This window comes from Cucurbita maxima, unplaced genomic scaffold (genome assembly GCF_002738345.1).
Source record: "Cucurbita maxima cultivar Rimu unplaced genomic scaffold, Cmax_1.0 Cma_Scf00027, whole genome shotgun sequence".
NCBI classification, from domain to species: Eukaryota; Viridiplantae; Streptophyta; class Magnoliopsida; order Cucurbitales; family Cucurbitaceae; genus Cucurbita; species Cucurbita maxima.
The window spans coordinates 580,544-595,110 of NW_019272043.1; the positions used below are offsets into that span (position 1 = coordinate 580,544).

General features: G+C 36.0%; 3 protein-coding genes and 1 pseudogene across 3 annotated transcripts; 2 read left to right on the forward strand and 2 right to left on the reverse strand.

The window, feature by feature from the left end:
• Positions 1 to 108: 108 nt before the first annotated feature.
• Positions 109 to 3,291, forward strand: LOC111499913 (annotated as a pseudogene).
• A 602-nt stretch (positions 3,292 to 3,893) lies between these two features.
• LOC111499927 lies at positions 3,894 to 4,444 on the reverse strand. Its single transcript, XM_023151657.1, has one exon. It carries the CDS (start codon positions 4,326 to 4,328, stop codon positions 4,041 to 4,043), a length of 288 nt encoding a protein of 95 aa, XP_023007425.1. The 5' UTR covers positions 4,329 to 4,444; the 3' UTR covers positions 3,894 to 4,040.
• Positions 4,445 to 8,807: 4,363 nt separating this feature from the next.
• LOC111499711 lies at positions 8,808 to 10,436 on the forward strand. The gene has a single exon (XM_023151345.1). It carries the CDS (start codon positions 8,999 to 9,001, stop codon positions 10,145 to 10,147), a length of 1,149 nt encoding a protein of 382 aa, XP_023007113.1. The 5' UTR covers positions 8,808 to 8,998; the 3' UTR covers positions 10,148 to 10,436.
• A 399-nt stretch (positions 10,437 to 10,835) lies between these two features.
• Positions 10,836 to 13,484, reverse strand: LOC111499886. The gene is made up of 3 exons (XM_023151604.1): positions 13,341 to 13,484; positions 11,490 to 13,126; positions 10,836 to 11,373 (listed from the first exon to the last, which is right to left on the reverse strand). Exons 2-3 carry the CDS (start codon positions 12,947 to 12,949, stop codon positions 11,148 to 11,150), a joined length of 1,686 nt encoding a protein of 561 aa, XP_023007372.1. The 5' UTR covers positions 12,950 to 13,126; positions 13,341 to 13,484; the 3' UTR covers positions 10,836 to 11,147.
• Between the last annotated feature and the right edge of the window lie 1,083 nt (positions 13,485 to 14,567).

Below are 14,567 nucleotides of genomic sequence, written 5' to 3' on the forward strand. Positions count from 1 at the left end.
AAAAATAGTTTTTATTAATTTTATTCTATAATTTTTTTAAAAATAAATCTATATTGTATTCTTTTTAATAAAAATTATTGTTCTTGTTTAATTAATTTTAATAAAAATAATAATTAAAATAATGAATTTGAAAAGTAAATGAGATTTCAAGCTGAGAAGTAAATCAGAAGAAACCGGCGGCATCGAACAGCAAATTCCGGAAACAAAGACTACAAGCCGACTTTTTCGAAGTCGAACTCCACCGTCGTCCTCCTGTCCGTCGTTCGCGGCGGCATAAGCTTTCTCCATGGCGAAGGTACTCCGTCGGTGAAATGTAATTGCGAGCACTTCCATCTCCGACGATTCTCGAAGGCCTGCATTCGTCGTCAACGCAACCAATGCTCCAGTTCCAATTCTTAACCTAAATTCAGAGTTCTTCTTGCTTCTGAAATTGGAATTTACGCGAGTTCGGGCTGAGGATTTGAGATCTAAGTCGTAGAGAATGACGAGCGAGGATTATCGAGTTTATCACGAGAGGCAAAAACTACAGTTCTGCCTCTTGCACGCGCTCAACAACCTTTTTCAGGTACCTTCACTATCGAATGTTTGACTGTGGAAAAGTTGCTGAACGCTCTCTGATTGGTTGAGATGAAAAAAAAAATCGTTCAATCTTGAAATTTATGATTTGCAATGTAATTAAGATGCAGATGAACGGAATTATACTGTTTTTTTCGTCATTAAGAAAGGATTATGGTGCATAGAGTCTCAGAATTCGAACTAATCGTCTCACTATTTCACGATTTGTTGCTTTCCTTTTGTAAGTCAATGTCTTCTTACTGTTAAATCGTTAATCAACATTTAAACGCCTCTTACAACAGGAAAAGGATGCACTTACTCGAGCCAACTTAAATGCAACAGCTGAAAAACTGGTGCTCGAGGAGCCAAACAAAGAACCTTGGACGCCATTGTCATTTGTCTTTAAGCCTCATCACAACACAGTAACTGGAAATTATGGCATAACCATCGAAATAGGGCTTCTTCAATCGATTTGGATGGGCCTGAGGCTACTCATAAATTTATGGTTTGATGGCATTTGGAATAGTAGGCACTGGGATGCACCGGGAAAGATAAACGAATTGTGGTATAATTTGGACAGTGGTCTTCTTGCTCCTCATCCGTTTAAGGATATTGATGAAGACAATTTTTGGATCATGTGATTGGTGGCAATGGGGAAATTTTGTTTGTCATAAATGACAGGAACTGAATCTCTTCCAGTAGGATATTCATGTTTGTGCTCGAATCAAATGTAAAATAAGAGTTATAGCTGGATTATGTTACCTGTATATCGGCACCTTGCTTAGCATATCGAGATCTACTTGGCTTGAGCTAATGTTTCTTATTATTTCATATTCTGATAAAGAAGGAAGGGAAATGATTTGAAGTTAAAAGCATTGAGAGATGGTTCACGTTTAGAATCAAACCAGACATTTTGTACATAAAAGCCAAATGATGACACTATTATCTGAAGTTGGTTCCTTGAAGGAATTCTGAATTTGCTTAGCTGCTGGCAAAACTGCCATCAGATGAAACTCGGCCTGGTTTTTTACGGAGCAGAACGGTTTGTTATGTCAAAAAACGACTCAATGCTACAGGCTATAGAATACACACTAATAAACTCTGCTGGTTAAGGGCTCTACCGGCATCAGAGGTTAGCTTCAACTCTTATTGTGAGTTCTGAGCAAAAGTTTAAATTATCTCATCATCACCTATACACCATTATCATCATTGCTAAGAACACAAACTCAGTCTTTTTGTCTGATGAATGCCTATATTATATATTTTGATAGGAATTATGATGCATCGCCACCAAAGAATGCTGCAGAAAGGTTTGATAAAATAAGAACAACTTTATGTACTAAGTAGATGTAATTCTCTGCTCAAAGCCCTTTTCTTCTTAAATGAACATTTTAGCTTTAGAAATTCCCTTTTTCCTTTATCTGAAGACTGAAACGAGAATCTTTTGAGCCTTTCATCATTTCTTTTTCTCTGTCTTTCCCTTATTTAATATTGACTTTGCTTCCTTTTGGATTCATTAGTCGCTTTCCACTATTCCTTCTGTTCCAAACTTGTGAATGGTAGAGAAAGAATTGTTTTTCAGAAAGAAGAATATGGAAAAGATAGACAAATCAAACTCTGTATTCCTTGGCATATTCTCTTTCCTAAACTTACTCATTTAAAGTGCTATATTGGAGTCAATCTACCTTGCTAGCTATATTTAGTAGTTTAACATTTCCAGCAATTTAATCCATTAAAATGTTATAGAGAGGAAGAAATGATTATTGCTATATTTGTGATTTCATCTATGATTTGATGTCAAAATGTCACTTTCTACCATTACCTGTACCTACTTCATGCGTGCAGAGTTTTCTATATTCTCTGTTTATCTTGACATCCGGAGAAAGTTATATATGTTTTTGGCTGTTGGATCAAGTATTTAAAAGTTGAGATTGTATGATTAAAAAGGGTTAGCCATTATATTGAATGACCCTTACTCTGTTGGTTGGTTGATAGAGATTTAATGCAAAGAAACAACAGGGCCTTCTTGGGTTTGCTTAAGAACGCTAGGAGGGGTGGGCAGGCTGCATTTTTCAGTTGTGTTTACATCTCTTTTTCTTTTATATTTCAATTCATTTTAATCTCTCTCTCTCATCCAGCTTCTCTCTCTAGTCTTAGACCTTCTTCTAATTCTATGACGACAACAATGGAGCAATCAAGCAACAGAACTGAGCAAACCAGAGGATCTTTTCAGAAGTGCAGATTTAGATCGCTTAAAGGGCTGCAATTCTCTCCGCTGAGCTTTCTGAAACACCTGGCTGATAAAGTGACCCGAGCTTGGCATTTGATGGGCATGAAAAGAAAACCCCGCCATGAACAAACTGCTGCTCCAGCCGTGGTGTCCATCGCCAATTCAAAACCACTGCCTGTCTCCGCCATTGATTCACATAGAACAGAGGCTGTGGAGGACTGCATCAAGTACATCAACTCTTCGTCTTAGCTCACACCAATTCGTGTAAGTTTTTCTTCCCAAAATGCGTATATACATGCCTGTGTGTTCACCAAATGTCTGCTAGCATTGTTGTGGATTATGATGCAATGCTTTTTTCAGTTTTTTCTTAGACAATTATTTGGGGGGAGGGGGATGGGATGTTATCAATTATCATGATTCTTAGGCCAGTAGGTGGAATAAGCCTATCATATAATATTTAATATTTGTTCAAGAAGATCTATTGCTGAGTTGAAAAGCTTCCTTCACCAATCAGTGTCAATTTTCTTTGTGTGTAATTTTATTAACATCATCACAGGAAGAAGATGATGAATATCTTACTAATTGTTACTTCATTTAGAAAAATCAAACTAAACTAATTGAAGCCTATTATTTGTATTAATACATCTCTTTTGACCAAATCTTATTTTCAAAAGAACATTCTTCAATGTAAAAACTCATTAATTATAATTATAAGGTATGTAATCTGAATTCTGTTTTATGTTTCGATGTTACGAATTGACATAATTTAGTGAATATCCGTTCAAAAGAGATGAATTTTCAAAAATCCTTTTTGGATTTTGTGTCCAAATAGTGGAAATTCTAAAATCATTCTTTTTATGATTTCATTGATTCCCAATTTCGAATTTGGAAATTTAAAACTAGAATTATACTTAAAAATATAAGAACTAGTTTATGTTATAAACACAATTTATTTTTGTTTAATTATAATGGGCAAAAAAATATGTTCACAAATTAATTAAGAAGGGTCTCATTTTAAGCAATTAAAGTTCTTTTTTTAGCTGTTTTATGTTGAACCAATTCTTATTATATGTGTGTGTGTATATATATATATAAAGATGAACAATTACCGACAATAATTAATAATGGAACGATAGTATTGAAGAATAACCAATCAGAGTAACATAAAGGCAACAAGACATGGCCTGAAATTGCATAACTTTCCGATTACAGAACGAATTACTATATGAGTAAAATGGCTGAATCGCCGTCGCCGTTAGTCTTTCTTGGCAAAGAGACCGCCGAAGACGCCGTTTTTCTTCGGCGGGACTTGGACGGAATTCTTCTTGCCGCCGCGGACAGTGCCGCCGTTGTTGGCGCCGCCATTCTTGCCCTCGACCTTTTGAAGAACAGGGTCAGTTTCCAGAAGCTGATCCTTCTCCATGCCTCCAAGGATCCAATCAAGAATACCCTTTTCCTTCTTGCCTTCGCCGGCACCCTTCGCCGCCGTGGCGGCGAACACCCGTCCGGCAGCCGGAGAGAATGCAAATGAAAGAGAGGCCATCGGTTTGTTTTCTGAGAGGTGGAAAAATTTGGTAATGGAAAGTTAGGGATATTTGGGTAAAATAAGAGGCGATGGGCTGTTGAAATGCTTGAGCTCACCACAGGCGCCTTATCCTTAAGCGAAGGAGGCCTTCGATTCTGGCTTCTACGTTCGACGATTAATCTGCACCAGACTTGGCTGCGGATTCGACACGTCGATTCTCTCCACCTTTCTATATTGGGCCAATGGCCCAACATGGTTGTTGAATGTCCATCATACTGGGCCGGCCCAATATAAAATTTGATTTAATTTTATAGAAAAGAAAACTCGTCGGAATGCATTTGTCTTCCGGTCGATCTAAGTCCCCAGTGAATGAAAGATTTGTCCTTGGTGTACGTTAAAAGCTTCTATAGTCTAACTCATTCGACATGGCTTGGTGGTCTTAAGAATGGTTCGGGTGGGGTTCTTATAAATAGAATATAATTCGTGTTCATGCTAACAGAAGAGCGAATCCAATACCAAGACGACTTCTTTCCCAGGAAGTGTAGCAAGTACTTGAGTCATTTTTAGTTATCATGCCCATGAGTGAGTTGTCAAGTGCCTCCAGTCTAGAAGGGCAGTCTACCACAAGATCAAGCCTGGAGCCAAACCTCCTTTGTTGGGAGCCCCTGTTTGTTTGATTTATTCCAGAAAAGTAGAATGGTGCATTGATTATCTGGCGCTCAACAAGGTAACCTAACCATTAATCACAAGTATCCACTTTGATTGCAAATTGATTCGCCTTAATCAATAAACGCTTCGAGAAATTGGATCTATGGTTGGACAACTACCAAGTGCGTATCGTGCAAGGAGACGAGCCAAAGACGATCTATGTGACAAGCAAGGGTTGATTGGGCTATGCCTTTTGGACTCACCAATGCCCCTACCACATTCTGCACCCTCCACAATAAGCTATTCCACCCGTACTTAGATGACAGGTGATATACTTTGCTATAACTTTCGTTAAACGACCACGTTAGCCACCTCTAGTATTGGGCTGAATATGTTGAGCCCATATTTATTTCCCATGGGCCCATCTAATTATTGCAGCCCAAATAAAAAAATCAATTTATATCTTCATATTACCAAATTTTTTAAAATGAGTTTAATTAATATAATTAGAAGCTTACAAAACTTAACATTTTTTTAATTTATTTCTAATTTAATAAATCGATATAATATTAATGGTGGTTGAGGAGAGAGGAGCGGTGGCGCGTGGAGTACAAACCCCGACAACGTCTGAATGGCACAATAATTAAGGGTAATGTTTCCTGTCTTGCCACGTGCACCACAGAGCCAATTTCCAAATAACTTTTTTATTTTGTGTTTTTCTTTTTTATTACCGTTTTTTTTTCCCAACGAAAATATCATTACGTTTTTTGTCCCCAAAATTATTATTTATTATCTGTCTGAGGACATAGAACCAATTATTGTACGTCAAAATTAAAAAAAAAATATATATATAATAATAACACAGAATATTATAATAATAATTATATTAATGGAACTTCGAAATTATAGGGACTCTATGTATTTATTGGGCTTTTAAATTGTTTTTTAGCATAATATAAAATTTTAATTGATTTAAAGTACAAAAAAACATTATGATTATGATTTAATTATTATTAGCCGTCATTATATGATAACTCAAATGGAATTCGTTTCTTTAAAAACAAGTAATTGTTTTGCCACATCAGAAAACACACACTAAATTTCACTCTGCTGACTGTACTGACATGTAATTTCTTGGATAATATTATTTTTATGAATATAAAAATTAAAGATTTGAGATTTAAATGTTTGAAATATTAAATATTTAATTATCCATGAAAATTTGTAGTTATTTTTTAAAAAATTGGAGGTAAAATAAACATATTAAAATATCAACTATTTTATACCGCACATTATAAAAACTTATATTCAATTATTATATATTTTTTGTTTCTGGAAAAAATAATCATTTAATTTATTATAATGTTAACTTGATAATTAATTGATTACTTAGATTTTAAAAATTAAATTAATTGCACAACAATTCAAGTAATTATTACTTTTCTTTCTCTCTTCCATTTCCATGAAGAAAAAAAAAAAACCCTCCTGGGTGAAGAACTCTTCTATCTCCAACTAAAATAATAAAATTTGATACTTCATAAAATACTTTTATCATTGAATAATAATTATTTAAAATATTAAATTAATAAAAAATATGGATAAATTTTATACTTTATTTTAAAAAACATCCATAAATTTTTAAATTTTTTAATAATATCATTTAATTTTTAAAAAATTAAAAAATATTTTAGATGAAAACCATTGTTTAAAATTTATTTTTAAACTTTGAAAAGTATTTTAAAAAATATAAAATATTCAAACTTTTATTAATATGCTTTAATTTTAAAAAAATTTAAAATATGTTTACCGTTAGTATATGGATTAAAATTAATATTAATATCTTTATTTTTTTTTTAATTATTTTTTCATTCGATATTTTTTAAGTTTGAAAAGTATTTTTATTAATTTAGTCTAATTAAAATTTAAAAAGTAAAACGAACCAAATTTAAATTTTGGTATATTATGTTCTAAACTCGTGAAACAACCTAAGACATAGTTCATGTTAGTCCTATAAGCTCGTTTATCTTTCAACACTCACTAGAGGCATTAAAATTAATGTCCTTTACCACTATGCTAACTTAAAAGTCATTTATGGTTGTTAGTTCAATATGATTTAATATATAAAGTACCTATTATCTTGTAGGACGTTGAATTTTAGTAGTCACACCATCTTTTAATAATCTTCAAAATTAAAAAGTCGGTTGAGTGCTCGTGGCATGTCTACAATTAATTTAATAATTATAAATTTCAAATAATCGCGGTAAGAAAAACAAAAATAAAATGGAATGAAATTACTTTCTATTATTAATTTAAAGTTAGTGATTAAATAATAATAATAAAATAAATAAAGTGGAAATGTGAATAACATTTCGTTCTATATATAAATGTGACAGTTGAGCCATCACACAACACAGACGCCACGTGGTAAAAGCTGATTGGCATAATTGAGGTTAGTAGTGTGCATCTCTGTGTAAGATTAAGAGATCCTCCACTCCATGTATTTAAGCACGTTGAGTCGTGTTTGGTGGGTCAATCTAATATATGTCGGCTGCTTTAATTTATTTCAATTATTATGGCAGTAAAAGAACCCAAACCCAAACCCGGTCTTGTCGAACCACTGAGGCAGAACCGACCCACCATATTTTTCTTTTATTTGTTGACTTTTTATTTTTGGTTGATTGAAACTTTATTATTTTAAATCCCTTTAAAAAATAATCTTTTAATTTGACGAAAAATACACTTTAGAAAAAGTGAAAAATAAAATATATAAATTAAAAGTTATAAGCTCCCATTATTTTTTTAAAATTAAAAAAAATGTCATTTTCATCGAGAATATTAAATTTAAAAATTATATATTTATAATTTAAAGCAACTTTAGTGACATTCCACCACTAAGCTATGATAATATATTTAAATAATAAAAAAGGATATTCTTCGTTCGGATAATTCAATACCAATTTATATAATTAGAATTTTGGCCTCCAATTTATACCTTTAAGAAATTTAATTTAATAAAAAAAATTATTTATTCGAAGAGTAATAATCAGATACACCTTTCCCTACTCTATGATGGGTAGTCGATCAGTTTATAGATGGTCGGGGCTATATGGGGACCAATAATTCAACAACAGAAATAGGCAAACGTTAAAATCCAAGGACAAAAAAATTAAATATTAGGTAGCATTATTAAATCCAAATAGAAAATTTAAAATTATTATTTGGATGGTTTTAATAAGCCATATATATGATTTTTAAGGCCCACATTCAAAGCAATCACACCAATTTACCTCTTTAATCACATGGGCCCATTTCCATTTACTTTATGGGCCGGAGCCCACATCCGCATTATTGCAAACCAGCCCGTACACATCCCGATATCTCGCGATATAAAACCCGAGAAAATCAACGAATATTTTAATTATAAATATATAATCATTTTAAGTCTCTGAAAATTACCTGGCAGAAACTTTTATCACTGTGACGGTGACCGTCGGCCTAAAGTTTAGGCTGATTTCTGGAGAATATGATTGGTCCACGTAGTTTGACTTTATAAAAGTCAAAGGAAAGTGTATAGCATGCTGAACGGTGACGGTCGACGGGTTTTAATTGTGAATTAGTTTTTTTTTTTTAATAATGAAATTGACGAAATTAATTAAAAATGGAATAAAAGGCAAGATGGGAATTATTGAAAAAAAAAATGGCGATAAAATTAATATCCAGGGGCTTTGGATTCTGATTGCGGACACGTGTCAGTCAATTAATGACGTAATTTTAAATTTAAAAAAAATGTAAAATGTATAAATCAATTAATAAAATAAGATAATTATATAATTTAAGAAAAATAGAAGAATGAAGCTGCGTTACACCTAATGTTTATTAGCTTTATTCCTCCGTCGCCCCCACACTCTGCATTTTGCCTTTTCCCCAATCTCTCCTCTGTTTTCCTTTTCATATGCTTCTTCATCTTCCTGAACTGCCTTCCTTCTCGCCACCACCAATGGCCTAAAACCTAAAGAAACCTCCGTTTTCACGCCGCCTCCATGGCGCCAACAGCCACCGGATCCTTCTGCAACAAATTCCTTGCCCTTTTACTTCTAATTCTCCACGTCGGCTGCTTTCTTTTAAACAACGGTGACAATCGCCACCGCCGCCACCGTCCCCTGCAGCCGAAGAAGCGTAATGAATCCCCTCCGACGCCGTTGAGTCTGAAGCCGCAAAAAGCCCTAACCTCATCCATTTCATTTCTCAAACGAATCTTTTCTTCCAAAACGTGCAAAATGGCAATCGAGACGACTCGTCCCTCGACTCCGGCTCGATCGTCGCAGCATTCGATCGTCACATTTATTCCTCAGCCGGTGGATACTCCGAACTCCAAGAACACTAATCCGATCGATTCTGCTGGAACGCCACAGGATTCCGATATCACTACGGCGGAGATCAACCAATTCTTCCCCCTTCGTAACGATATCTTCCCCTGCACCGCTTGCGGCGAGATTTTTCCCAAGCCTCAATTGCTCGAACAGCACCAAGCGGCTAAACACGCCGTGTCGGAGCTTGCAGATTCGGATTCCGGTAAGAATATTGTTCGGATCATTTTCGAAACCGGATGGACGAGTAGAGAAGTAAGCCCGAAGATCCTCCGAATCTTGAAAATCCACAACAGTCAAAAGATTCTCTCCAGATTCGAGGAATATAGAGAGTCGGTGAAGGCTAAAGCGGCCCGAAACGGCGGCGCTGTAAAGCGATGGGACGAACGGTGCATCGCCGATGGGAACGAGCTTCTGAGATTTCACTGTTCGACGTTTTTGTGCGATTTGGGGCAAAACGGTAATTCCAGCATCTGCGGGCAGCAATTTTGTAGTATTTGTGGGATAATCAAATCTGGATTCTCACACAAGTTGGATGGAATTTCTACGCTATCAAGTAGCTGGAGAGCACACGTGGCAATCCCTGAGGACATCGAAGAGGAGTTCAAGTTCATGAACGTGAAACGGGCGATTCTAGTTTGCCGGGTCGTGGCCGGCCGGATCGGGTCCGACAACGACGAGCCGGAGAAAGATGGCGGCGGGTTTGACTCCGTAGTCGGCCGAAGTGGGAGTGGGGCCCAGACGACGGTGGATGAAGAAGAGCTGCTGGTTTTCAATCCGAGGGCTGTGCTCCCCTGCTTCGCGATTGTGTACGAAGTCTGATGTGGACGATCGTGCGGTTGCCGTTTGATTGATTGATTGCTTCATTTTAGCTTCGTTTGATGTGATGTGTAGTGGTGTTTAAATATAATTTAATTTAATATATATTTTTTTTCAATGAAGGTGTCTGTAATTATCAGTTATTTCGTTGTTAGCCCAAATCCGTACTCTTTGACTGTGGGTCAAACTTCAAGCGATCGGAACCGTGCACATAAGGACTAACAAGGTTGGTAGATGAATAATTACTAAATATATATATTTAATAATATGCCAAATAATTTGTTTTATTTCTCTATTATTGTAGCACTCTGCAATTTCCTAGAAGTTAGGAGAATCGTATGTTAAAATTTAAGTACATTATGCAAAGAATAATAATAATAATAATAATGTTCTTATTTGATCAATATTTGGTTTTATTCATATGGCCAGCCAGTTGGGTTAGAGCCTATAATTAACCCAGGCCCGAAGTTACTTATTTTTGGGCCGAATATTACCTTCAAAGATCATTGGGTAGGGAATTAAGAACAAAAAGAAAATTAAAAAGAGGGAAATCAACAACAGTAAAACAGTAAAACAGTGAATAACTAAAGAGGCAAAGAAAGCGATAAAGGAACAAAAAAATATTGGAGAATAAGGAAAGGAAACAAGGAAGGGAGAAAGAGAGATCTAATTATGTGGATAACTCTCAAAGTCACTTAAAGGGCAATTTGGGAAATAAAGCATTAACAAAGTTAATAAGTTAGTTGAATGGTAAATAACTACAAATATTAGGAATTAAGCGCGTAAATTATATTATCATATCTCATTAACTTCATCTTTTTTCCCTTTTTCTATTCAGAAATTTGACCTTCTGTAAAAAATAATAATTACAGTTCGCCGTCTGAAAATGGCGCCCACACAACAAAATCTTGTTTCTGATCAACCACTACCCCACCGCTGCTTGCACCACCACTCGCCGGTCGCCAACACATAAATATATATATTTTAAGATTCTTTTGGGGGTTTAGAAATTTTCAATACACGTTTCTTCGGCGCCACTGCTCCAGAGAAAATCGGCATATTTTGCAGCGTAAAATGGATTGCCAGATTCGGCAGAAATAGCTTCGAGAAATGTCTCCTCCGCCGCCCACATGTCCTTCCTGATCCTCCACAAGAACGTCGCATACTTATTGAACGCCTCTGCATCAGGCGGTTTTGCTTCCACCGCCTTCTTGAAGTAATCCTCCGCTCTGTAGAATTATTACACAATTTATTAACATACCCACCAAAATTATGCCCATAATCATCAAAACTGTTTGATTATAGATAAGAATGAGATAGATGAAAAGGGAATTTAAGACTTCACCTGTCGTAATCATGGGCCACAAGGAAGAGAAATTGAGCGTAATTGGTGAGGAGAAGAGGATTATTGGGGTCTTGGGATAATGCCGTTTGGTAAAGAAGCTCTGTTCTGAAATACTCTTCGTAATCGTCCGATTCGATCTCAACCGTCACCGGAGATACGAGTCTTCTCGTTACGTCTTCATCAAATGCTTCGTTTCTTATTGCCGATTGCATTTGTGAAGCTTCTTTGAGAATGGAATTCCACTGAGACATCTCTTCTCCTCTGATGTTTTCCCCTGATATCGATTCTTCTTCGGCTGAAGTTCGTAAGGCGGGATAATTCACTGATCGGTTGAGTTCATCGCCGTCTGTGCCACTTGCAGTCGGTCGGTACTTTCCGCCGCCGCCGCCATTACCGCTTCCGATGGAAGCTGTTTTCCCATTGATTGAAGACACTGAGAACGTCTTGAGTGTTGAGGAATCGAATTTCTGGTGCTTTTGGTTGTCGATTTGAACGACTTCCTCAGCCGTCTGTGTTAAAGAAGGGGAAGGCGATAAGGAAGCTGCAATACCTGAATTGTTTCCCATTGAATGCACAGTGAAATTCGCTAACAGAATCATCACGTACACCATTAGAGTTGGAGTGTGAGAGAAAACTTGCTGAAATAGCCAAACAAACGAAGCGTGCATATCTTTTTCAACTCGGTTCAGAATGCCCTGTAAATCTTCGTAAAACAGGATTTCTCTCAATCTTAATGAATAGCTGTGAAGCTCTTGAATCATGAAAACCATGGAGGAGAATGCCTTCTTCACTGAACAATAAGCGGATTCTCTTGCTTCTCTGATGCCTTCCTGCCATTGCATTTTCCTCTTTAAGATTCTCAGCGATAAGGGGAAATCAACGCTATTAGCTTTACGCTCGATATCGTCTGGAATTATTTCTGGTTCCTGAGTCCATTCCGGAGGTTTTTGGTGGATTTCTGGCCATGGAGATTCTGTTGAAACGACTTGAGGCGGTGCGACTTGCATGTGGTTTTGTAAAGAACAGTTGGAACTATTAAATTCATGATCAGTTACGGAATCAGAAACCGAATCTGTGCTCTCGGAATCGGAATCGTGGATCTTCTCAGCGGAAATGCGAAAACTAAGCGCCAAATCTTGAATCTGCTTGGAGAATTCTTCGTCTGAGAAACGGTCCCCCAAATTCGCAGTACACGCTCTTCTGATCGGACGAATTCTTGGATTAAGATTGTAGCAAGAGCGAGACCGTATAAACTTCGTGAGCGGGATTCCAAGCATACCTGATCGACCAAGCGTATAAACGCACCGCCTCGTCGCGGCTCCTCCATCGCTACGGTTCCGCGGCGTCGACGAAGGAGATGAAACTATGGAAGCTAGGGTTTGCGAATAAGAAGAAGAAGGATGAACAATAGGCTGCGACCATTGTAATTGTAAACACGTCGTAGCAACCTTCACTTCCATTTCAATTTCTCAAGCGAATGACCACAATACAACCAAAAGTTACTGTAATATGAATTCAAATCATCATCCGCTTCTGAAAATCAACAAAACAGAGAGAAACTCTTCCGTGAAATCTCTCAATCCAAACGAAAAGCGATCAAAGTCCTATCGAACTTGCAGATTCTCCACCTTTATTACCTGAAACAACAGAAAAAGAATCGAAAGAAATGCAACAGATCAAAACAAATTCAACTGCTAACGAAACATCCTCTCTCTACTTGCAAGATCTTCCAAGAAAATCCAAAAAAAAAAAAAAAAAAAAAAACACATCGCTACTGCTCATTTCTGTCAAAAATCGGATCGAACACTCAACAAATTAGCACAAAATCGTAAAAAATTGAAATCAACAGACCTAAACTGAACGGCAGCGAAGATTTCCGGCGGATAATCTGGAAACGAAGCAGGGCCGTAGCTTGAACCTTTATCAGTAACGAAGAGGTATCACATAGAGAGATAAAGATATATCATCACTACACACACAAGGAAACAACAGTAATGGAGTTTTGGAGGGGAGAGGGGGAAGGGCAGTATCGGTAACCGGTCAATTTATCCGGAAAATAAAAATTAAAAAAAGCCTTTCAAAGGGCGGGCTTCAGGAAATCACCTCTCCATGCCTATTAGTCAGCACAAAGCGGCTTATTTCACGGGTGATCTGGATCTGATGTGGCTGTTCCCAACGTGCCACGTGTTTCCCTCCATTAACATCGCCACTTGCAAAACCATGACAGCTTGCTTTCCCTACACGTGTCGGTCCTAATATTTTTCTTTCCTTAAAAACAATCGTTTAGAAACATTAAACTTTTCGTTTTGTAAATTAGATGTTTGGATTATGCGATTAAAACAACATTTTTTTTATAATTTTAAAATTATTTTTAATCCTTCAAAATTAAAATAATCTTTTATTTTTATTTCATTTTAAATAATTAAAAATATGTCACATTAAATACAAAATCATTAGTTTATTTAAAAAAAAGCTAAAGTTGAGGATAAGCATGTTTGACTATAAATTAGCTTTATATCCACACAAACCTGCTTTTCACGTCAAAGATTATCGTATTTAATCGTTGACTTGTTGTTTTTTCAGAAATTAGCAGGATATTAATTAACAAAAATGTATATTTATGGAAATTAAAAAAAAGTATATTTATAATGTATATTACAAATATACGTCGTCATAATCTTATAATATGATCTAAATAATCTATTTCTAATTAAATATAATTTAAAATGATTGCATAATTATCATGTAATAAATATTTTCTATGTAACTGGTATTAAAAAAAAGGTAAAACATTATAATAAATCTAATAACATTTCATCAACAAAAATAGAATATAATGTTTCATGTAATTATTTAAAAAGTAAGGAATTAATTACACATCGAGGTGTTTTAGATGGGAATATTTTAATTATTAAAAAATAAAAAAACCAGATGTGGACCCCACATTGAACCGCCCAAGCACGCCCTTTGCTCGATGTTGTTTCTCGAGGACATGACCACGCGGCAACCATTGCCTCACCATACCCATCGCCAAGGCCGCAGCCTATTGCCGGAAAAGGGGTTGTGCTGCGTTATTCT